Raw genomic sequence first — 26,038 nt, 5'->3', positions numbered from 1 at the left:
TATGTCCAGGAAAGAAGGGAACTGTGAGAGGACACGGGAGGGACTGCCTTTGGAAAACCTGGATTCACAGACATTTTGCAGAATTGTTGCAGGATATGGAAGACTTAGAGAAGCAAAGGAAACTAGGCAAATACAGTGGTTCTTAAAAAGAAAATCATTTTGTTACAACGCTTGGTTTGGCATTATCTATACAACAACAATAAAGAAAACAGTAGACAAGGATTTAATCAAGATATGCTAGCATGATATTGGGATGTGGTGGCAGGGGTGGGGGAGCAAATGTGGGCAGGAAGTGACACAAAGGGGCTAAATTCCAACCTTCCATTGTACAAGTCATCAGATGATATCTAAACTGAAAAATCAAGAAACAGCACTCTAGGAAGACTTTTGGAAATATGAAAGTAAATAAGGTAAGAAAAGCTAAAAAGAATGAAAAGTTGAAAGTTGCTGCCCAAAGAACATAGATGGGGAAGAGTGCAGCAGGTGATTCAAAGCTCTCTTACTGCCATCTTGAACTCAGTATTTTTGAACTTGTGTTTTGTTAAGGAGGTTCTAATGGGACAAGAGGCATTTGCGTGAGGAGATACATGATATTTGTGTCCACTGTTCCTTGCCACCTCATGAGCAGAGTCCCAGTGGATTCACAATGCAGAGAATTCATTGAGACTCTAAGAAAATGCAAGATAAGTGTATTATGTCTAAGACAGCCCCAGAGGCCACACTTGGCACTTGAACCAGAACTTGCTTCAAATGCAGAAAGAAGGTATGATGTCTTAGGAAACACAAATGACCAAGGAACTCCATCATCTTTGCTATTTGTGTTGCTTCCTTGTATCCAATTATTGCATTGAAAATGATGGGCTAGAAGGAAATGTAAAGATGGATCCAGAGTTCTGGGAAAATGTACACATGTTACCAAGTGAAATAAAACCAGTCAAATAAGTCTTGTGCACTATACCAAGAGTTCTAATAAATATGAGGTATGAAATATGAATTGTGTCATTTTGGTGACTCCACATATTAGTTTGATGTGCCTATATCTGCATTTAAAAATTGGCACTGCATAAAGTAAAGATGAGTGGTAAAACTTAGGCTAATCATTTAGAAATAGAGACTAAAAAAAAAAAAAAGAAAATAAAAACAATAGAAAAGATCAACAAAACAAAGAGCTGGTTCTTTGAAAAGGCAAACAAAATTGATAAACCTTTAGCCAGACTCATTAAGAAAAAAAAGAGAGAGGGTCAAAATTAGAAATGAAAAAGAAGTTACAAGTGATACCAGAGAAATACAAAGGATCATAAGAGACTACTACAAACAACTATATGCCAATAAAATGAACAATCCAGAAGAAACAGACAAATTCCTATATAGAAATATATAATCTCCTAGGACTGAACCAGGAAGAAACAGAAAACATGAACAGACAAATTACCAGTAATGAAATTTAATCAGGAATTAAAAACAAAAAACTCCCAACCAACAAAAGTCCAGGACCAGATGGCTTCAAAGGAGAACTACACAAATATTTAGAGGAGAGTTAACACCTTTTCTTCTCAAACTATTCCAAAAAATTTTGGAGGAAAGAACACTTCTGAACTCATTCCACAAGGCATCACCCTAACCTCAAAACCAGACAAAGACATCAAAAAGAAAAGAAAATTACAAACCAATACAACTGATGAACACAGAAGCAAAAATTCTCAACAAAATATTATCAATCAGAACCTAACAATACATTAAAAGGATCATACACTCTGATCAAGTGAGATTTATCTCAGAAATGAAAAGATAATTCAATGTCTGCAAATCAATCAAGGTGATACACCATATTAACAAACTGAAGAATAAAAGCCATATGATCACCTCTATGCTGCTTGCTGCTGCTGCTAAGTCGCTTCAGTCGTGTCTGACGCTGTGCAACCCCATAGACGGCAGCCCACCAGGCTCCCCCGTCCCTGGGATTCTCCAGGCAAGAACACTGGAGTGGGTTGCCATTTCCTTCTTCAATGCATGAAAGTGAAAAAATAAAGTGAAGTCACTCAGTCATGTCCAACTCCTAGCGACCCTATGGGCTGCAGCCCATCAGGCCCCTCCATCCATGGGATTTTCCAGACAAGAGTACTGGAGTGGGTTGCCATTGCCTTCTCCGATCACCTCTATAGACACAGAAAAACCTTTTGACAAAATTCAAACATTTATGAATCAAACATTCCCTCCAAAAAGTGGGAATAGAGAGAATATCAGTTCAGCTGCTCAGTCGTGTCCAACCCTTTGTGACCCCATGGGCTGCAGCATGCCAGGCTTCTCTATCACCAATGCCCGGAACTTGCTGTAACTCATGTCCATCAAGTTGGCGATATAACTCAACATAATGAAGACCATAAACAACAAACCCATTGCTAACATCATACTCAGTGGTGAAAAACTGAATGTATTCCCTCTAAGATCAGGAATAAAACAAGGATACCCACTCTCTCCACATTTATTCAACATAGTACTGGAAGTCCCAGCCACAGCAATCACACAAGAAAAAGGAATAAAATTAATTCAAATTGAAAAAAAGAAAACAGGCACTGTTTGCAGATGACAAGACACTATACACAGAAAAATCCTTAAGATGCCACCAAATAAACTACTAGAGCTCATCAATGAATTTGGTAAAGCTGCAAGATACAAAATTAATATCAAGAAATCTATTGCATTTCTATACAGTAACAATAAATTATCACAAAAAAATTAAGGAAAGCAATTTACCATCATGTCAAAAAGGATAAAATATCTAGTAATAAACCTACTTAAGGAGGTAAAAAACTTGTACCCATAAAATAAGACACTGATGAAAGAAATTGAAGATGACACAAACAGATGGAGAGATACATCATGTTCATAGGTTAGAATCAGTATTGTTAAAATGATCATACTATCCAAGGCAATCTACAGATTCAATGCAATCTCTGCCAAAATACCAATGGCATTTATCACAAAACTAGAATAATTTTAGCATTTGTATGGAAACACAAAAGACCTCAAATAGCCAAAATAATCTTGAGAAAGAACAGAGCTGGAGATCATACTCATTGACTGCAGACTATACTACAAAACTACAGTAATCAAAACAGTATGGTAGAGTAGAAGGATGTGGAACTCAGCTCCTGCCCCAAATACATCAAAAATATATCTACATATGAAATAATTCTCACAGAATACCTATTGAACACCAGCTGTGCTGTGCTAAGTTGCTTCAGTTGTGGCTGACTCTTTGCAACCCTATGGACCATAGCCCTCCAGGCTCCTCTGTCCTTGGGATTCTCCAGGCAAGAATACTGGAGTGGGTTGCCATGCCCTTCTTCAGCGTATCTTCCTGACCCAGCGATTGAACCCAATGTCTCCTGCATTGGCAGGCAGGTTCTATACCACTAGTGACACCTGGCAAGCCCCCCCCCCCCCGCCCCGAACACTAGCAGAAGACCTCAAACACCTGAAGGGACAGATCTCCACATAACTGGGTAAGATGATGGGGGGAGGAGGAGAAAAGGAAGCAGGATGCAACCTGCACCCCTGGGAGGGAACAGTAAAAGAGGACAGAGTCCCACACCCTGGGAAGCCCCCTCACCTTCAGGAAGATCAATGGGGACAGAAAGGGAACTATGCAGGCTCAGAGGAGAGTATAACAACTGGTTTGTGGCAGGCAGAACAGAAAGACCTACATAGACAACGCAACCAGCCTGCATGCTCCAGCCTGAGACAAGCATCCTATGGTATGGGCAGGGGCTGGTGCTGAAACTTGGGGTTTAGAGGACAGATCTGGAACAAGGACTGGTCTTGGCTGTGTGGAAGTAGCCTGAAGTGGCTGGAGCATGGTACAGATACAACCAGGTTGTCTGCAGAAAAAGCCAGGGCCCACCATAGAAGCAATGTGCCACAGTTAAGTGGCATGTGAAGGGAGGGGCAGGGCTGCCCTTGCAGCTTATTTCTCCATGCCCCAGCTGCCACCTGGATGGGCTCCAGCCTGGGTGAGTCCACATAACCCAAACACTGCCTTGGCTGGCTCCGATGCTCTAGCCACCACCTCAGTGGGCTCCCACACCCCAGGTGCCAGTGAGTTTCCCATGTGCAGAGGTGGGGCTGAAATCATAGGTAAGCCCTAGGGACCACATAACTTATAAAGCAGGGCTGAAATCTCTCCCTGGCTGTGTGAGCTGCAGATTTACACCTCTGCTGCCAGCTTGGTAAATTCAGCACCTGCAGGACATTCAAGCAGACAGTGGGTGCTCCTGTGGCTGGGAGGTCTGGCCTTAGGAGTTGTGGGTTTTGTGGGCACATGCTGTGGGGCTGGGCTGGGCCAGGATCTGAGTTGCCTCCATAGCTCCCTCAGCGAGTCCATGTACATGATTACTGCAGTCTGGGACCTGACTTCTTGGATCTGCGCTGGAGGCCTTGTGAAAACAACACCTGAGAAACACCAGGGTGGACTGCTGGCATTCCCAGGGTTGAGGGGGGGCCGAGCACAGTGCCAACAGTGGACTTTTGATCCCCCACAATGGGTGACGTGATAGAGCATGCCCACCAGTGGACAGTTCTGGCAGAGCAAAACTCAGTGGCTCCTCTGCCAGTGGGAGTGCTCCAAACTCACCTACCTTGCACTGCAGCTCAGAAACATTATTGGCTTCTACTCCAATAATTAGGGAGCAGTTGAACAGGGCAGTGACAAACACAGAGCAGAGGAGCTCAACATCTAGTGCAGGACCTGAAGACAACACCAGTCACACCTCTTATCAAGGGGATAATGGCCAGCACATACTAAGGAAAGAGGTGGCAGGGATCCATACTAAAAACAGTCCTTGCACCAAAAATATTAAACCCACCCAGGCTACACAGCCTCCCACACAAAAACAGCCTTCTAAGACTACAACAGATTATGGTTTCTCCTAAACTCATAGAGCAAGAGAAATACAGGTAAAACGAAGAAGCAGAGGGACCATTCCAAATTAAACAATTAAGAGAGTTCTCCTGAAAAAACAATGAAACAGATTTCTTCAGTCTAATAGACACTGAGTTTAAAAAGAAGATAATGATAATATTGAAGGAACTAAGAAGGATTATTGATAGAAATGCAAGTTACAGTAAAAAATGAATTAGAAATATAAAAAGGAATCAAGGAAAATATATAGAACTCATTTGCCAAGATGAAAGCTAAGCTAAAGGCAATGAGTAGCAGAATGAATAATGCACAAGAACAAATATGTGATCTGGAAGATAAAATAATGTAAATCGCCCAATCAGAACAGCAGACAGAAAGCCAAACGAAAAAAATGAAAGCAATATAATAAGAGTCTATGGGATAAAACAGAGTGTGCCAATCTACACATAACTCCCAGAGGGCTCCCAGGAGGAGAAGAAAGAGCAAAGAAGCCTGAAAACGTATCTGAAGAAATTATGATTGAAAACTTTCCAAACCTGAAGGAGACAGATATCCAGGTTCAGGAAGCACAGAGGGTTCCAAACAAAATGAATCCAAAAGACCTACACCAAGACATATTTCAGTTAAAACAGTAAAAGTTCAACAGAGAATTCTAAAGGCATCAAGAGAAAAAGAGTTAAATCACAAAAGAACCCCCATGAGGATGTGAACTGATTTCTCTACAGAAATGTTGCAGGCCAGATGAGAACGGCAAGATATATTCAAAGTCCTGAAAGAGAAAAATCTGCAACCTAGGATACTCTACTCAGCAAAATTATCATTTAGAATAGAAGGAAAGATAAAGAATTTCTCAGACAAGCAAAAACTAAAAGAATATAGCAATACTAAACATCTCTAAGCGTGGGCGACTGTGACGGTGCACAAGCACAGCCGAGAGGAGCTACCCGACGTCCGAGGTCAGGGGCAGAAGCTGGGAGGACCCCATGCCCGAGGAGCGGCAGCCAAGAGGAGCTACCCCATGTCCGAGGTCAGGGGCAGAAGCTGGGAGGACCCATGCACAAGGAGAGGCGGCCAAGAGGAGCTACCCCGCGTCCGAGGAGCGGTGGCTGCGTGGGCGCAGGAGGCCCTAGAGGAGCTACTTCACGTTCAAGGTCAGGAGGGGCGGCGGTGAGGAGATACCCTTTGTCCAAGGTAAGGAGCAGCGGCTGCGCTTTGCTGGAGCAGCCGTGAAGAGATACGCCACGTCCAGGGTAAGAGAAACCCAAGTAAGACGGTAGGTGTTGCAAAAGGGCATCAGAAGGCAGACACACTGAAACCATACTCACAGAAAACTAGTCAATCTAATCACACTAGGACCACAGCCTTGTCTAACTCAATGAAACTAAGCCATGCCCTGTGGGGCCACCAAAGATGGGTGGGTCATGGTGGAGAGGTCTGACAGAATGTGGTCCACTGAAGAAGGGAATGGCAAACCACTTCAGTATTCTTGCCTTGAGATCCCCATGAACAGTATGAGAAGGCAAAATGATAGGATACTGAAAGAGAAACTCCCCAGGTCAGTAGCTGCCGAATATGCTACTGGAGATCAGTGGAAAAATAACTCCAGAAAGAATGAAGGGATGGAGCCAAAGCAAAAACAATACCCAGCTGTGGATGTGACTGGTGATAGAAGCAAGGTCCGATGACGTAAAGAGCAATATTGCATAGGAACCTGGAATGTCAGGTCCGTGAATCAAGGCAAATTGGAAGTGGTCAAACAAGAGATGGTAAGAGTGAATGTCGACATTCTAGGGATCAGCGAACTGAAAGGGACTGGAATGGGTGAATTTAACTCAGATGACCATTATATCTACTACTGCGGGAAGGAATCCCTCAGAAGAAATGGAATAGCCATTATGGTCAACAAAAGAGTCTGAAATGCAGTACTTGGATGCAATCTCAAAAACGACAGAATGATCTCTGTTCTTTTCCAAGGCAAAGCATTCAATATCACAGTAATCCAAGTCTATGCCCCAACCAGCAACGCTGAAGAAGCTGAAGTTGAACAGTTCTATGAAGACCTACAAGACCTTTTAGAACTAACACCCAAAAAAGATGTCCTTTTCATTATAGGGGACTGGAATGCAAAAGTAGGAAGTCAAGAAACACCTGGAGTAACAGGCAAATTTGGCCTTGGAATATGGAATGAAGCAGGGCAAAGGCTAATAGAATTTTGCCAAGAGAACGCACTGGTCATAACAAACATCCTCTTTCAACAACATAAGAGAAGACTCTAAACCTGGACATCACCAGATGGTCAACACCAAAATCAGATTGATTATATTCTTTGCAGCCAAAAAAGGAGAAGCTCTATACAGTCAACAAAAACAAGACCAGGAGCTGACTGTGGCTCAGATGAAGCCAAAGCAAAAACAATACCCAATTGTGGATGTGACTGGTGATAGAAGCAAGGTCCGATGCTGTAAAGAGCAATATTGTATTGGAACTCCTTACTGCCAAATTCAGGCTGAAATTGAAGAAAGTAGGGAAAACCACTAGACCATTCAAGTATGACCTAAATCAAATCCCTTATGATTATACAGTGGAAGTGAGAAATAGATTTAAGGGCCTAGATCTGATAGATAGAGTGCCTGATGAACTATGGAATGAGGTTCATGACATTGTACAGGAGACAGGGATCAAGACCATCTCCATGGAAAAGAAATGCAAAAAAGCAAAATGGCCTTATAAATAGCTGTGAAAAGAAGAGAAGCGAAAAGCAAAGGAGAAAAGGAAAGATATAAACATCTGAATGCAGAGTTCCAAAGAGATAAGAAAGCCTTCCTCAGCGATCAATGCAAAGAAATAGAGGAAAACAATAGAATGGGAAAGACTAGAGATCTCTTCAAGAAAATCAGAGATACCAAAGGAACATTTCATGCAAAGATGGGCTCAATAAAGGACAGAAATGGTATAGACCTAACAGAAGCAGAAGATATTAAGAAGAGGCGGCAAGAATACACAGAAGATCTGTACAAAAAAGATCTACATGACCCAGATAATCACGATGGTGTGATCACTCACCTAGAGCCAGACATCCTGGAATGTGAAGTCAAGTGGGCCTTAGAAAGCATCACTATGAACAAAGCTAGTGGAGGTGATAGAATTCCAGTTGAGCTATTTCAAATCCTGAAAGATGATGCTGTGAAAGTGCTGCACTCAATATGCCAGCAAATTGGGAAAACTCAGCAGTGGCCACAGGACTGGAAAAGGTCAGTTTTCATTCCAATCCCAAAGAAAGGCAATGCCAAAGAATGCTCAAACTACCGCATAATTGCACTCATCTCACACGCTAGTGAAGTAATGCTCAAAATTCTCCAAGCCAGGCTTCAACAATATGTGAACCGTGAACTTCCAGATGTTCAAGCTGGTTTTAGAAAAGGCAGAGGAACCAGAGATCAAATTGCCAACATTCGCTGGATCATCGAAAAAGCAAAGGAATTCCAGAAAAACATCTATTTCTGCTTTATTGACTATGCCAAAGCCTTTGACTGTGTGGATCACAATAAACTGTGGGAAATCCTGAAAGAGATGGGAATACCAGACCACCTGACCTGCCTCTTGAGAAATCTGTATGCAGGTCAGGAAGCAACAGTTAGAACTGGACATGGAACAACAGACAGGTTCCAAATAGGAAAAGGAGTATGTCAAGGCTGTATATTGTCACCTTGCTTATTTAACTTATCTGCAGAGTACATCATGAGAAATGCTGGGCTGGAAGAAGCACAAGCTGGAATCAAGATTGCCAGGAGAAATATCAATAACCTCAGATACGCAGATGATATCACCCTTATGGCAGAAAGTGAAGAGGAACTAAAGAGCCTATTGATGAAGGTGAAAGAGGAGAGTGAAAAAGTTGGCTTAAAGCTCAACATTCAGAAAAAGAAGATCATGGCATCTGGTCCCATCACTTCATGGGAAATAGATGGGGAAACAGTGGAAACACTGTCAGATTTTATTTTGGGGGGCTCCAAAATCACTGCAGCCATGAAATTAAAAGACACTTACTCCTTGGAAGGAAAGTTATGACTAACCTAGATAGCATATTCAAAAGCAGAGACATTACTTTGCCAACAAAGGTCCGTCTAGTCAAGGCTATGGTTTTTCCTGTGGTCATGTATGGATGTGAGAGTTGGACTGTGAAAAAAGCTGAGCGCCGAAGAATTGATGCTTTTGAACTGTAGTGTTGGAGAAGACTCCTGAGAGTCCCTTGGACTGCAAGGAGATTTAACCAGTCCATTCTGAAGGAGATCAGCCCTGGGATTTCTTTGGGAGGAATGATGCTAAAGCTGAAACTCCAATACTTTGGCCACCTCATGCGAAGAGTTGACTCATTGGAAAAGACTCTGATGCTGGGAGGGATTGGGGGCAGGAGGAGAAGGGGACGACAGAGGATGAGATGGCTGGATGGCATCACTGACTCGATGGACGTGAGTCTCAGTGAACTTTGGGAGTTGGTGATGGACAGGGAGGCCTGGCGTGCTGCGATTCATGGGGTCGCAAAGAGTCGGACACGACTGAGCAACTGAACTGAACTGAGAAAATCAGTAAGTCAACAATGAAATCAAAAGGAAATTTAAAACCTTGAGGCAAATGACAATGAAAACACAACCATAATAAATCTATGAGATGCAGCAAAAAACAGTTCTTAGAGGGAAGTTCATAGAGATAAAGGCCTTTTTAAAGAAACAAGACAATTCTCAAATAAACAATGTAACTCATCATCTAAGAGAATTAGAAAAAGAGCAAACAAAACCTAAAGCCAGCAGAAGGAAGGAACTAATAAAGGTCAGAGAGAAAATTAAAAATTTTTTTAAAAGTAGGGGGAAAAAAAAATCAATGAAACCAAGAGCTGCTTCTTTGAAAGGGTAAACAAAATTAACAAACCTCTGGCCATGCTCACCAAGAAGACAGAAGATATAAACAAAATAAGAAATGAAAGGGGAGAAATCACAATCAATACTGCAGAAGTATGAGCAATTATATGCCAACAAAGTCTACAACTTAGAAGAAACAGACAACTTTCTAGAAGAATACAGCCCACCAAAGCTGAATCAAAAAGAAACAGAATAGACTGATCACTAGAAGTGAAATAGCACTTGTAATCTATAAAAACAACAACAACTCGCTACAAACAAGAGCGCAGGACCAGATGGCTTCACAGGCGAATTCTACCAAACATACAAAGAAAAACTTATGCCAATCCTTCTCAAACTCTTCCAAAAGACTGAAGAGGAAGGAAAACTCCCAAAGCCATTCTATGAAGCCACCATCAACCCAATACCAAAACCAAAGACAATACCAAAAAAGAAAATTACAGGTCAATATTTTTGATGAATATTAGATGCAAAAATTCTCAAGAAAATATTAGCAAACCCAAACCAACAACACATAAAAAAACATCATGCACCAAGGTCAAGTTGGATTCACCCCAGGGTCACAAGGATAGTTCAGCACATGCAAATCAATGTGACACACACATCAACAGAGGGCAAAAGCCACATGATCACCATAATAGATGCAAAAAAAGCATTTTATAAAATTCAACATCCACTCATGATCCAAGTCCTTACAAAAGTGGGTATAGAGGGAACATATCTCAACATAATAAAACTATTAATATTTATGACAAACCCACAGCCAATATAATATTCAACAGTGAAAAGCTGAAAGTCTTCCCATGGAAATCTGAAACAAGACAAGTATACCCACTCTTATCACTTCTATTCAATATAATATTGGAAATCCAGCTGCAGGAATCAGATAAGAAAAAGAAATAAAAGGTATTCAAATTCAGAGGGAAGAGGTAAAATTGTTATCATCTGCAGATGACATGATAGTATATACAGAAAATCCACACAAAAACTATGAGAACTGATAAACAAATTTGGCAAGGTAGCAGGATAAAAAAGTATGGAAAACAATGGAAATTGTTTGCACTTCTTTACACTAACAATGAAATATCAGAAAAAGAATGTAAACAAAAATTTCTTTTAAAATCATATTTTAAAAAATCAATCTCACCAAGAATGTGAAAAGACTTACATGCTGAAAACTAAAACACATTCATAAAGGAAATTGAAGATGATTCAAAGAAATGGTAAGATAGCCCAAGCTCTTGGATTGGAAGAATACCATTAAAATGGCCACTCTACTACCCAAAGCAATCTATAGATGTAATGTGATACTTACCAAATTACTCATGACATTCCTCACAGAACTAGAACAAAAAATCCTAAAATTTATATGGAACCATGAAAGACTCAATTACCAAAGCAATTCTGAGTAAACAAAGCTGGAGGTATAACCTTCCCAGGCTTTGAATAATACAACAAAGCTACAGTAATCAAAACAGCGTGGTATTGGCACAATAGCATATGGATCAACAGAAGAGAATAGAGAGCCCAGAAATAAAGCCACACACCCATGGCCAATTAATGTTTGACAAAGGAGGCAAAAATATACGATGGAGGAAAGATAGTCTCTTTAGCAAGTGCTGATGGGAAAGTTGGACAACCACACACAAATCAATGATGTGAGAACACACTCTCTCACCATACACAAAAATAAACTTAAAATAGCTTACAGACTGAAATATAAGAGATGACACCATTAAACTCCTAGAAGAGAACACAGGCAAAACCATTACCACTGTCTTCTTATGTCAGTCTACAAAGCAATGGAAACAAAAGCAAAATTAAACACATGAATGAAATAATGCCATTTGCAGCAACATAGATATACCTACAGATTATTACACTAGTGATACAGAAAGAGAAAGATAAATACCATATGATATCACTTATATGTGGAATCTAAAATACAACACAAATTGAACGTATCTACAGAAACAGACTCACAGACATAGATAACAGATTTATGGTTAGAGGGGAAGGGACATGGGGGAGAAAAGACTGGGAGTTTGAGATAGGCAGATACAAACTATCATATATACGGGATGGATAAACAACAAGGTCCCACTGCATAGGCCAAGGAACTATATTCAATACCCTCTGATAAACCATAATGGAAGAGAATATGAAAAAGAATATCAGATCAGATCAGTCGCTCAGTCGTGTCCGACTCTTTGCGACCCCATGAATCGCAGCACGCCAGGCCTCCCTGTCCATCACCAACTCCCGAAGTTCACTGAGACTCACGTCCATCGAGTCAGTGATGCCATCCAGCCATCTCATCCTCTGTCGTCCCCTTCTCCTGCCCCCAATCCCTCCCAGCATCAGAGCCTTTTCCAATGAGTCAGCTCTTCGCATGAGGTGGCCAAAGTACTGGAGTTTCAGCTTTAGCATCATTCCTTCCAAAGAAATCCCAGGGCTGATCTCCTTCAGAATGGACTGGTTGGATCTCCTTGCAGTCCAAGGGACTCGCAAGAGTCTTCTCCAACACCACAGTTCAAAAGCATCAATTCTTCAGCGCTCAACCTTCTTCACAGTCCAACTCTCACATCCATACATGACCACAGGAAAAACCATAGCCTTGACTAGACAGACCTTTGTTGGCAAAGTAATGTCTCTGCTTTTGAATATGCTATCTAGGTTGGACATAACTTTCCTTCCAAGGAGTAAGCGTCTTTTAATTTCATGGCTGCAGTCACCATCTGCAGTGATTTTCGAGCCCAGAAAAATAAAGTCTGACACTGTTTCCACATCTATTTCCCATGAAGTGATGGGACCGGATGCCATGATCTTCGTTTTCTGAATGTTGAGCTTTAAGCCAACTTTTTCACTCTCCTCTTTCACTTTCTCAAGAGGCTCTTTAGATCCTCTTCACTTTCTGCCATAAGAGTGGTGTCATCTGCATATCTGAGGTTATTGATATTTCTCCCGGCAATCCTGATTCCAGCTTGTGCTTCTTCCAGCCCAGCATTTCTCATGATGTACTCTGCATATAAGTTAAATAAGCAAGGTGACAATATACAGTCTTGACGTACTCCTTTTCCTATTTGGAACCAGTCTGTTGTTCCACGTCCAGTACTAACTGTTGCTTCCTGACCTGCATACAAATTTCTCAAGAGGCAGATCAGGTGGTCTGGTATTCCCATCTCTTTCAGGATTTCCCACAGTTTATTGTGATCCACACAGTCAAAGGCTTTGGCATAGTCAATAAAGCAGAAATGGATGTTTTTCTGGAACCCTCTTGCTTTTATGATGATCCAGCAGATGTTGGCAATTTGATCTCTGGTTCCTCTGCCTTTTCGAAAACCAGCTTGAACATCTGGAAGTTCACGGTTCACATATTGCTGAAGCCTGGCTTGGAGAATTTTGAGCATTATTTTGCTAGCGTGTGAGATGAGTGCAATTATGCGGTAGTTTGAGCATTCTTTGGCATTGCCTTTCTTTGGGATTGGAATGAAAACTGACCTTTTCCAGTCCTGTGGCCACTGCTGAGTTTTCCCAATTTGCTGGCATATTGAGTGCAGCACTTTCACAGCATCATCTTTCAGGATTTGGAATAGCTCAACTGGAATTCCATCACCTCCACTAGCTTTGTTCATAGTGATGCTTTCTAAGGCCCACTTGACTTCACATTCCAGGATGTCTGGCTCTAGGTGAGTGATCACACCATCGTGATTATCTGGGTCATGAAGATCTTTTTTGTACAGTTCTTCTGTGTATTATTGCCCTCTCTTCTTAATATCTTCTGCTTCTGTTAGGTCCATACCATTTCTGTCCTTTATCGAGCCCATCTTTGCATGAAATGTTCCTTTGGTATCTCTGATTTTCTTGAAGAGATCTCTAGTCTTTCCCATTCTGTTGTTTTCCTGTATTTCTTTGCATTGATCGCTGAAGAAGGCTTTCTTATCTCTTCTTACTATTCTTTGGAACTCTGCATTCAGATGTTTATATCTTTCCTTTTCTCCTTTGCTTTTCGCTTCTCTTCTTTTCACAGCTATTTGTAAGGCTTCCCCAGACAGCCATTTTGCTTTTTTGCATTTCTTTTGCATGGGGATGGTCTTGATCCCTGTCTCCTGTACAATGTCATGAACCTCATTCCATAGTTCATCAGGCACTCTGTCTATCAGATCTAGGCCCTTAAATCTATTTCTCACTTCCACTGTATAATCATAAGGGATTTGATTTAGGTCATACTTGAATGGTCTCGTGGTTTTCCCTACTTTCTTCAATTCAAGTCTGAATTTGGCAATAAGGAGTTCATGGTCTGAGCCACAGTCAGCTCCTGGTCTTGTTTTTGCTGACTGTATATAGCTTCTCCATCTTTGGCTGCAAAGAATATAATCAATCTGATTTCAGTGTTGACCATCTGGTGATGTCCATGTGTAGAGTCTTCTCTTGTGTTGTTGGAAGAGGGTGTTTGTTATGATCAGTGCATTTTCTTGGCAAAACTCTATTAGCCTTTGCCCTGCTTCATTCCATATTCCAAGGCCAAATTTGCCTGTTACTCCAGGTGTCTCTTGACTTCCTACTTTTGCATTCCAGTCCCCTATAATGAAAAGGACATCTTTTTTGGGTGTTAGTTCTAAAAGGTCTTGTAGGTCTTCATAGAACTGTTCAACTTCAGCTTCTTCAGCGTTGCTGGTTGGGGCATAGACTTGGATTACTGTGATATTGAATGCTTTGCCTTGGAAAAGAACAGAGATCATTCTGTCGTTTTTGAGATTGCGTCCAAGTACTGCATTTCAGACTCTCTTGTTGACCATGATGGCTACTCCATTTCTTCTGAGGGATTCCTGCCCACAGTAGTAGATATAATGGTCATCTGAGTTAAATTCACCCATTCCAGTCCATTTCAGTTCGCTGATCCCCAGAATGTTGACATTCACTCTTGCCATCTCTTGTTTGACCACTTCCAATTTGCCTTGATTCATGGACCTGACATTCCAGGTTCCTATGCAATATTGCTCTTTACAGCATTGGACCTTGCTTCTATCACCAGTCACATCCACAGCTGGGTATTGTTTTTGCTTTGGCTCCATCCCTTCATTCTTTCTGGAGTTATTTCCCCACTGATCTCCAGTAGCATATTCGGCACCTACTGACCTGGGGAGTTTCTCTTTCAGTATCCTATCATTTTGCCTTCTCATACTGTTCATGGGGTTCTCAAGGCAAGAATACTGAAGTGGTTTGCCATTCCCTTCTCCAGTGGACCACATTCTGTCAGATCTCTCCACCAATACCCGCCCATCTTGGGTTGCCCCACGGGCATGGCTTAGTTTCATTGAGTTAGACAAGGCTGTGGTCCTAGTGTGATTAGATTGACTAGTTTTCTGTGAGTATAGTTTCAGTGTGTCTGCCTTCTGATGCTGTGCGGGTGCAAGAGGGCCTAGAGGAGCTATCCCACGTTGAAGGTCAGGAAGGGCGCCGGTGAGGAGATACCCCTCGTCCAAGGTAAGGAGCAATGGCTGCGCTTTGGTGGAGCAGCCGTGAAGAGATACCCCACGCCCAAGGTAAGAGAAACCCAAGTAAGAAAAAGAAAATATATATATAACTGAATCACTGGGCTATACATCAGAAATTAAACACATAAATCAATTATACTTTAATAAAATTTTTTAAAGAACAGTATGATACTGGCACAAAAACAGACATACAGATCAACAGAACAGACAGCCCAGAAATAAACCCACATACTTATGGTCAATTAATCTTCAATAAAGGAATCAAGAATATACAATAGAAAAGACAGTCACTTCAGTAAGTGGTACTGGGAAAACTGGATAGCTACGTGTAAAAGAATGAAATTAGAACATCTGTCTCAAACCATGTACAAAAAACAAACTCAAAATGGATTAAGGACGTAAATGTAGTACAGGAAACCATAAAACTCCCAGAAGAAAACATAAGCAGAACACCCTTTGACATAAATTGTAGCAATAATTTTTTTGGATCTGTCTCCTAAAGCAAAGTAAATAAAAATAAACAAACGAGACCTAATTAAACTTAAAAGCTTTCACTCAGTGAAAGAAACTATCAACAAAATGAAAAGACAACCTTTGGATGGGAGAAAATATTTGTAAGACATGACTGAGAAGGAGTTAATATTGAAAATATATTAACAGTTTATACAACTCACTGTCAAAAAAAAAAACAACCAGATTAAAAATATGTGCAGAAGACCTGAATAGATATTTTTCCAAAGAAGACACATGAAAAGATGTTTAACGTCATTAATCATCAGAGAAATTAAAACCAAAACAAGGCATCACCTCACACCTCACAATGTCTATCATCAGAGAGAACACAAATAACAAACGTTGGCAAAGATGAGGAGAAAAACGGACCCTTGTGCACTGTTGGCAGGACTGTAAATTGGAGCAGCCAGTGTGGAAAACAGTATGGCTCAAAAAGCGAAAAACAGAACTACCGTGTGACCCAGCAATTCTACTCTGTATATACGGGGGAGAAAATGAAAACACTAATTTGAAAAGATACATGCACATCAGTGTTCATAGCAGCCCCGCTTATAACAGCAAAGATATGGAAACAAACTAAGTGTCCACGAACAGATGACTGGATCAAGAACATGTAGCAGATAACGGAATACTGCTCAGCCACAAAAGGCATGAAATTTTGCCATTTGCAACAACACGGATTTTATGCTTAGAGAAATGTCAGACTGAGAAAGACAAATACTGTATGATATTACTCAATATGGAATCTAAAAAATAAAACAAATAATGATTACAACAAAAAAAGAATCGGATGAGAGAATAAACTAGTGGTTACCAGTGAGAAGAGGGAAGGGAGGAGGGGCAAGTTAGGGACAGGGGATTAAGAAGTACAAGCTACGATGCATAAAATTACAAGGATATATTGTGCGTGTGCATGCACGCTAAGGTGCTTCCAGTTGTGTCCAGCTCTTTGTGACCCTCTGGATTGTAGCCCACCAGGCTCCTCAGTCTATGGGATTCTCCAGGCAAGAATACTGGAGTGGGCTGCCATGCCCTCCAGGATATATAGTACAGCATAGGAAATACAGCCAACATTTTATAACTATAAATGGAATATAACCTTTAAAAATGGTGAATCACTGTTGTACATCTGAAAATATATAATATGGCACATCAACTATATCTCAATTAAAAAAAAACTTGCACTAATCATTTAAATGTTTTAATTTGTCTTTACTTAAAACATTAAATAGTAAAATTTGAAATACCATAGCAAATTAAGAGAACACAATAGAAAGGTAAAGCCATGCATTTCAGCGCCTTCAAGGGCACTTTCTTTCCCGCTTTTCACTGGCCCCCACCAGCCACACGGCCAGCTCTGCGCCTCCTCCACCTTCCTTTTCTGTCCTGCTTTGGCTCCTGTAGCCTCACTTATGGAGAAGGCAATGGCACCCCACTCCAGTACTCTTGCCTGGAAAATCCCATGGACGGAGGAGCTTGGTAGGCTGCAGTCCATGGGGTCGCCAAGAGTCGGACACGACTGAGCTACTTCACTTTCACGCACTGGAGAAGGAAATGGCAACCCACTCCAGTGTTCTTGCCTGGAGAATCCCAGGGACAGGGGAGCCTGGTGGGCTGCCGTCTATGGGGTCGCACAGAGTTGGACACGACTGAAGGGACTTAGCAGCAGCAGCAGCCTCACTTAATATCCTGCAGTGCTCTGAAAACCACCCCGCGCTCCTCGCGTCCTAATGCCTTTACCAATGCGTCCTGTACCAGGAACACCCCACTCCTCTCCCTGCTATACTTCTATGGGCTCCCGCGCATCCTTCAAGGTGCTGCCCCGGCAGACCTAGACCTGAGCGGCTTGGAAGAGGCCCGGGGCTGGGAGGGACTTACTCGAGGAACCTGGTGATGTACTCTCGGCTGCAGCGGGACCAGGTGAGAGGCGCAGCGTCGTACAGGAGCTGTGGAGACATGATGAAAGGCCGTTTCCCAACGGGCTCACAGTCATTGCCGCTTCCGTCATGCTGAATGCCAAAACTGTGTGAGAGCACAGGCCCCAGGGGCGGGTGAGCCGGCGGGAAGCCCGCCAGCCCACTCCCTCCCTCAGGGGTCTGCGAGGTGCCGGGTACTGGCTCCGCCACCAAACCACCGTGTGGCTGGGGGAAAGTCACACCCCATCTCTGAGCCTCCGTTTCCTTAAGGTAAAACGTGGGTGTGACAACCAGCTGCCCGGGGCCCTCCAGCAGCTGATCCTGAACTGAACACCAGGGACCACAGAGCAGCCCAGCGCCTGCACTGAGCTGGCCAACAATGGCCGGCCAGGTGGCACCCAGGGGGCCCATGGTGGCCCCCGCAGCCTCACTGGCACCAAGAACAGTCTGACAGGGTTCCTCCCCACCCCAGGTCCTATCTCAAGGCTGTGCAGTGGAGTTAGGGAGTCCGAGCTGCCACGCCACAGGAAAGGTCTCGGAGACCATCCTTGGAAAGACACGAAAACAATTATGTGTGCTGAGCTCTTCCTATGTGCCAGGCATCACACTAAGCTCTTTTCAGAAACACTATCTCACTCAGTCCTCAGTGACGAGCCAACCCCTCTGACCAACAGCGCTCTCTGTGAGCCTGCCCTCGTGGGCTCCTAGACCATCTAAGATGCTGCCATACTCACAGCTAAACAGTCCAGGCACAGATGGCTGAGGGCAGGGGCCATGCTTAGGCACAACAGCCTTACACAGAAGTGTCCAACAGAGGGAGCCTTTCACATCCCTGAATCCAACTCCCTCAACCAACAGGGAGCATACAGAGGCCCAGAGAGGGCAGGGAGTTTGCCTAGGGTCGCAGAGTATTTAGGAATGCGGTGGGAGGTGGCAGGGACCAAGAGTCAAAGATGCAAGCGCTGAGGGCAACCGGGAGGGACAAAGACTCATGGTGACTTTCCGGCCCATCTCAATCCCACTTAAGGCTTAGTCCTCTCCTGTGTAACAGGGAAGCAGCCTGGCTGCGGGGTGGGGACAGGGCAAGGACAGAATGTGGCTAGGTTGGGCTCGTTCCTCAAGACAGGGCTCCCTTCCCTGGGACTGCATGGGCCATCAGCCTGGCTGGCTGGTGCCTCCAGGTTGGGAGGTGAGGCTGGGTTCTTAGTGTGGCAGTGGGGGTGGCAGGGTACCTGTGCCCGAGCTCGTGGGCCACGGTGAAGGCCAAGGGCAGGCCCGTGTCCTCGTTGATGTTGCAGCTGCGGTGTGGCTGGCACATGCCCGCCACGTGGGACAGGCCCAGGGTCTCGCAGGGCTGGTTCATGGCCGCACACAGGTCCTTCCTGCACATGCAGAGAGAGGGGGGGGCCCTCAGACTGACCTGGCCTGGAGCCAGGCCCTCCCAAGCTGAGGGGGCCAGAGAAGGACCCCTGCTGACTCTGAGGGAGGGCGGGAGCAAGAAGGATGCTCCTCCCATCGCTCTCAGACCAGCCCATGAGCCTTCGGGGAAGCAGTGACCCTTATTCACACAAGACACCTCTCTGGGCCTGGGGAGCAGACCCATGCACAGACAATTTGGGTTACTACCCCAGTGAGAAGCTGCTGGAGCTCAGCAAAGGGAAATATTAATAACTCCACCTCAAGTTCAAAAATACTGCCTCTGAACTGATTGGGAGTTGTCAGAGTTGGGGTCATGTTGGAGTGGGGAAGTATGGCAGTAAGATTTTCTGGTTATAAAAGAGCAGCACAAGAGATCCTTCTAATGGAACCATTCCATATCTAGACTGGGCAATGGATACAGAAATTACACGTGTGATAAAATTGCAGAAGACTAAATACACACACAAATAAGTGTATGTAAAATTAGTGAAACCTGAGTATGGTCTGTGGATCATATCAGTGTCAATTTTCTGCTTGGGATATAACTACAGTTATGCCAGATGTTGGGGGCTTTCTTGGTGGCTCAGATGGTAAAGAATCTGCCTGCAATGCAGGAGTGAAAGTGTTAGTCACTCAGTCGTGTCCAGCGCTTTGCGACCCCATGGACTGTAGCCTGCCAGGCTCCGCTGTCCGTGGAATTCTCTAGGCAAGAATACTGGAGTAGGTTGCCATTTCCTTCTCCAGGGGATCATCCCAACCCAGGGATCGAACCTGGGTCTCCCGCACTGCAGGCAGATTCTTTACCACCTAAGCCACCAGGGGAGAGCCAGGTTCAACCCCTGAGTCAGGAAGGTCCCATGGAGAAGACAATGGCTATCCATTCCAGTATTCTTGCCTAGAGAATTCCACGGACAGAGGAGCTTGACAGGCTACAGTCCATGGAGTCGCCAAGAGCTGGACACAACTGAGGGACTAACACTTTCATTTTCACACCAGATGTTACCACTGTGGGAAACTGGATGAAGTGTAGATGGTACTTCCCTGTATTATTTCTGACAACTGCATGAGAATTCACAATGAACAGCTCACAATGAATATTTACAGTAAAAAGCTCTCCCCAAGTGCTGTTGAAATCCTGTCTTGGATCAAAGGTGTGGAAACCCTCCTCCAGATGAGGCTCCTGAGAGCAGGGCCATGTCTGCCCCACTCCTGGGGCTTCTCCCCAAGGGTCAGGTGGCACCTCCCTCCCATGCAGGCTCTCCCAGCTGCACCCCAGGCCCCTCCCCTCCCAGCTGCCAGTACCTGGTGAGCAGAATGGCCGTGTCATGGTGCAGCGGGTGGGCATCCCCCTTCATGTTGATGCTTTTCTGCCACTTGCAGAAGCTCCTCAGAGTGTTGTCTGCGTGGTGAGAGATCTTCAGGTCCTCCTGCAGGCAGAGAGCACAGCCACTGAAGCCTCCCCCAGAGCTCTGAAGGGTCAGGCCAAATTCTCCTCCACAGGAAGGCGGGGGACAGAGGCCCAGAGGTGGCAGCGGGCAGACCTGTGGGCCCCAGGCCAGTCTCTGGTCTGACCACCCCTCCCAGAGGCACCTGCCAGAGGGACCTAAGAGAGGGTCAGCCAGGGGTGGGGGTGACAGATGACACTGCTTGGGCCAAGGAAGGCCTGGCTGTGCCCTTCCACACAAGGTGGCTCGGGTGAGTGGCAGGAGGACTCTGGCAGGTGATGCCCATCCCAGGGGGCAGTGTAAGGTCACATGACTTCCCACCTCCTCATCTTCCAGCAGGATCAGGCGCACGATGGTGATGTGGATGGGATTCCCGATGCTGGGGTCATGAAACAGACCGGCCACCTACCCAAGAAATAAGGGTCAGGCTGTCACCTCAGACATACAACACAGGCAGCCTCTGCTCACCTCCAACCCACCTGGAGGGATGCACACCCACGTTCATACACAGGGGAGCTCACACCGTGCGTGCATCCCATACATGCAAGTACTCACACCTGAACACACACTCCCCCAGCCCAGCATTGGCAGAACCTGGAGGGGACGAGAGGGCCTCCCAGGCTCTGGGGTCCCAAGCACCTGTTTGGAATCCTATTCCCCAGCTTGCACCTCCAGATGCTGGCTGGTTGGCCCATCTCAGGGCCCTCCTCTGTCCTGGGCTGGATCGGCCCTGCTGCCCCCTCTTGCCCTGGGGAGGCTGGGACCAGCATCCCAGGAGTGAGCCCTCTCATGAGGCAGGAACTGGGCACAGCCTGGGGAAGGGATGGAGGCAGGCAAGGCCCATCTTCCCTGGGGCTGACAGCCATAGGGCCAAGAGGGCAGGTGTGCAGGCCTCTCAGAGTCCCCCAGAGCTAACCCCACTCAGCCCCAAGGCAGAAGCCCATCCCCAAAGATGGACAGTGTGCCAAGGTGCAGGGAAATGGCAGGTAAAGCTGTCTGTTCTTTTAAAGCTCCCTCAGGACAAGGAAGAAGCCAGCCCATGAGTGGAGACAGGGGTCAATTTCCCAGCAGGCAGAGATGTCAGGACATATCAGTTTTGAGTTGGCTTTCAACAATTCCATCGAGAAAAATATATTCAAATAGGAATGGAGAATACATGTACTGTTAAGAGGGCACAAAAGCCCCTGAGAAGGGGATGAATCATACTTTCAGAGCTCAAGGTCAGGAATGGTGAAGTCAGTGATGTAATAATGTGCCTCCCTCACCTCCATGCACATGCTGGGTCCTGGGGGCCCCTCTGCACTTCCTTCCTCCCCCCTTCCTCCCCAACATCAACCAATTCTGCCTCCAAAATTTTGTCCTCTAGCCCATCTGCAGCCCTGCAGCCCAGCCATTTGTCTCTGAATGCAAACCCAATCACATTATGTCTTTGCTTAAAACCAGTGGGTCTTCACTGTCCACAGGTAAAGGGAAGGTCCTAAGCCTGGTACACAGGCCTGTGTGGTCGGTCCCTGTCCACTTCTATGGCCTCACTCTTCTCCTCAAACTCCCTCACTCCCTGGCTCTAACCACTCTGTCTGGCTTTCTCTCAAAATCCCAAGATCCTTCCTACACAGGGCCTTAGCAGATGCTGCGCCCTCAGCCTAGAACACCTTCCCAAGTTATCTTTTACCCTTTCTGCAGCTCTTGCCCCTCCACCATGTCTTCTGAGAGCCTTTTCTCTACCCAACACTCCCAAACCACCATGAACTTGTCTTCTCTAGGACCCCCTCCATCATACACTCACATTTATCAGTTTCAGTAACATCTCTCTCCCCTCCAGACCATAAGCTCCATGGGCTCCCTCTGATCTGTCCAGGTTCCTAGCACATTATGGACTCAAGAAACAGTTGCTGAATGAATGAATGAAGCTCGAGCGCTTGTTTTTTCCAATGCATTATCTCATTCAAAATAAAAATAAAAATGCAAACAGTCCCCTGGAGAAAATCAAATTAAAAGAAAAAAGTTTTCCTAGACAACATGCAGGACACGACTGAGCGACTTCACTTTCCCTTTTCACTTTCATGCATTGGAGAAGGAAATGGCAACCCACTCCAGTGTTCTTGCCTGGAGAATCCCAGGGACGGGGGAGCCTGGTGGGCTGCCGTCTATGGGGTTGCACAGAGTCGGACACGACTGAAGTGACTTAGCAGCAGCAGCAGACAACATGCAAGTGAGCTTGGCAGCAGACCCCAACAAAGAGGCTCCAAAGGATGAGAAGCCCCTGAGGGTCTGCTAAGACCTGTCCTAGCAACTAGCCCACCTTATGTCCTGAATTAGGGCTAGGACAGCTTCCTGCCACCACAAAGTCCCCCCACTGTCTAGAACATTTTTCACTGTCTCCCAAGAAGTACGGAGGTGAAACACGCTGGGAGGTACTGGAGGAAGGCAGGGTCATTAACTGTTGACTAAACCAACCTGTGAGTGTCTGTTTACAGCCTGAGGTCAGGGTGTATGGCCTGGGTTATCTCAACTAGATAAACTATACCCAGGAAAGTGAAAGTGAAGTTGCTCAGTCATGTCCGACTCTTTGCAACCCCACGGACTGTAGCCTACCAGGCTCCTCCGTCCATGGGATTTTCCAGGCAAGAGTACTTGAGTGGGTTGCTGTTTCCTTCTCCAGGGGATCTTCCCAACCCAGGGATCAAACCCAGGTCTCCCGCATTGTAGGCACACGCTTTACTGTCTGAGCCACCAGGGAAGTCCCCCTATTCTGGTGCAGGCCCAGAAAGCAAGCTGGGGTAGGCAGTGTTCATGAAAGTAAGATCTGGGGGTTACCAGTGACTACAAGCTCCCAGTGAGCTAACAGTATGACAAGAGCCACTCACTCAAAAAGGGCCCCTGACCTCAGAGGACATGAACAGAATTGGAGGTGCAAAAATGGGGGGACCTCTCTTGTTATGCTTGGAATAGACCTACCTGAGCTCCTGGACTCAGACCTGGGTCTGGCACACTGACAAACTGGTAACCTGTAGGAGGCCCTGGTAAAGAGGGTGAGGCTGTCCTGAAGGTGGCTGTGGGGCTGAAGAGCAGATCTTCAGTAGCCACAAGAGCAGCAGCTAACACTGACCGAGCCTAACACACATGGTCCTCGCACTGGGAGCATCGCGTGCCTTAGCTCACTTAATCTTCACACCTCTCAGGCAGGCATAAGTATCGCCATCTTACAGATGGAGCAACTGAGGCTCCAAGAGAGGCTAAATATGGGATCAGAAACCCAGATCTGACTGCATCAAATTTCTGCTCTTAAGTTTGGAAAGTGCTGCCTGCCTCCTCTCTGGCGGATGGATTCTAAACGTGTACAGCTTTGGAGGCTCTGAGGAGTACTGCAGTAAAGTCTGTTACTTTTTTTTTAACCCTGTGTTGCCAAACTTTCAAAAGTGCCATCTTTCTTCACAGAACATTTATTAGCATCTCTTGGAACAAGTACTCTCCAGAATATTCTTTGAGAAATGCTATAAGGCAGAGCTTCCCAAGCCTGGGATCTTATTCTTGTGCATCCATCACCATGTCCTTGGTACAGAGCTGACACTCAGCACTCATGTCAGCCTTACATGAACATCTGCTCCAGAGGAAAAAGGGGATAAGTTCTCCTCACTCCCACCAACCTGTTCCCTCATCCTTCTAGCACACTCTGGACACCACAGCTATCCAGCTATCGTTCTCTGGGGCAGGCTAAGAGGCAGAGAGGACCGAGTGGGGCTTTGGAAGCAGATAACTCTGAGCTCTGGTCCCAGCTCTGCCACTCACCAGTTCTGTGACCTTGAGAAGTTCCTTAGACTGCCTGATCCTTTGTTCCTCCAACTACAAAATGGGGCTGAGGCTTGGACGAGGCTCTGGGTGTGGAACACTGGCCAAGTAGCAGGTGTTCAGAAGCCTCAGTCCTAACATCCAGTCCAGCCCCCCTTGGAGGCTGGCTGCCTGCCATCCATGCCCCTATCATTTCCTGGAGTCTCCCTGTCGGGTATCCAGCACTGTTAGCCTCATAGGTGCCTCCACCCTGTCCAGACCAATGCTGGACTTGTCAGCTCACAAAAATTATGACACTGTCCAGAACATGTGACTGTGAAAGCCAGGCCCTCCCTCCTCCAGGGTGGGGCTCACAAGGTAAATGCCCATGTCCTGTGGGCCTAGACAGGGAGGCGGGAAGGGGCCCTGCTCTGGGGTCAAATCCTTGATCCCTGGCACACAGGGGATGTCATGGGGGAGCCTGGAGGGCTTGATACCGTCCCATATGGAACACTCAGTAAAAGTGAGGCTGATGAACCCAGCCTTGGTGACTCCAGCCAAGCTCCTAGGCCTCTTTCAGGCTGAGCATGCAAGGGGAGGATCTCGTGGCCTGGAAACCTGCTCTTGCCCCCCTACCCCACCCCACCCCAGCCAAGGAGCAGGGCCCTGCTGTCCAGCAACAACCCCTCTGGAACCCTGGTGGCTAGTGGCTTGTCTCCCTGGGCAGACAAGGCTAAATGGAGGCTTGGCTGGGCCTTAAGAGACCTCAGGTGCCAGGCAGAAGGCTATGGCCTTTATTCCATTAGGAGGAGGGAGCCAACATGGGTGGCCAAGTCGGGCAGGAACTGGCCCAGAGCTGAGCTTACCAATGCAGACTCGAGCAGTGGGGGCATGATGGCCACAGACAGAGCCCCTTCCTTTCTCTGACCCTTGGCTTTATGGCTATAAAAGAAGTGGCCAGACCTTAGATGACCCAGAGCATACACTTCCTTGAGTGTTTTGGGGGTGAAAGGCTGATATGGGGGAGGTCACAACACATGACACTGGCCACATCAGCTGCAGGGCACACACACCCGGCCTGCTCTCATTCACCCAGCCCAGAGGGAAAACCGTGCTGTTCAGTGGGTAGCCTGCTAAGAATGCCAAGGGCAGAGATCTCTTCTCCCCAGGGGCACAGGAAGCAGCTTGGCTGCCTGAGGCCTCCCATCTGCACAATCTGGGGCAGCAGCTGGAAGGGGCTGGCTGGCACTAAAGGAGTGGGAATCACCAGCTTCGACCTGCCACAGTGCCCCAGGGAGGACTTGGGAGATCGGGGCTCCTGTCCAGGTCTGTCCTGGCCTAGCCTTGTGACCTGGGCAAGTCACTCACCCTCATGGGATCTAGTTATTTCGACTGTCCTATGGGATCAAGAGAAGTATGCCAACCCTGTTGTACCACCCAAGTGCTACCGTCATCCCCAGTTCACAGCGGAGAAAGCTGAGGCTAAGACAGGTAATGTGGCCTGCCCAAGGTCACAGGTCCTTCTAACTCTAATGCCTGCTGATGGCTCAGGCAGGGGCTGGGCTGATTGGGCATTTCCACATCCCCAGTGACCAGCCCAGGTCCCAGCACAGGGTGGGGAGGTGCTTGTTTAGAGTGGTGT

The 26,038-nt window shown here is 45.8% G+C and overlaps 1 protein-coding gene across 2 annotated transcripts in view; it reads right to left on the bottom strand.

Annotated features, from left to right (window-relative positions):
- Positions 1–26,038, bottom strand: part of ADAMTS7 (ADAM metallopeptidase with thrombospondin type 1 motif 7) — a 62,437-nt gene that overhangs the window by 22,591 nt on the left and 13,808 nt on the right. Inside the window, exons 5-8 of one of the 2 annotated variants that reach the window (XM_061394667.1) lie at positions 20,950–21,033; positions 20,486–20,610; positions 18,997–19,146; positions 17,727–17,870 (exon numbers count right to left, since the gene is read on the bottom strand). In XM_061394667.1, the coding sequence (XP_061250651.1) occupies positions 17,727–17,870; positions 18,997–19,146; positions 20,486–20,610; positions 20,950–21,033 (503 nt within the window). The remainder of the gene's footprint in view (positions 1–17,726; positions 17,871–18,996; positions 19,147–20,485; positions 20,611–20,949; positions 21,034–26,038) is intronic. The other variant, XM_061394668.1, reaches the window with a different exon arrangement.

This window comes from Bos javanicus, chromosome 21, assembly GCF_032452875.1.
Source record: "Bos javanicus breed banteng chromosome 21, ARS-OSU_banteng_1.0, whole genome shotgun sequence".
NCBI classification, from domain to species: domain Eukaryota; kingdom Metazoa; phylum Chordata; class Mammalia; order Artiodactyla; family Bovidae; genus Bos; species Bos javanicus.
Note: the sequence above shows the minus strand (reverse complement) of the source record. Positions and strands in the feature narration are given on the sequence as shown.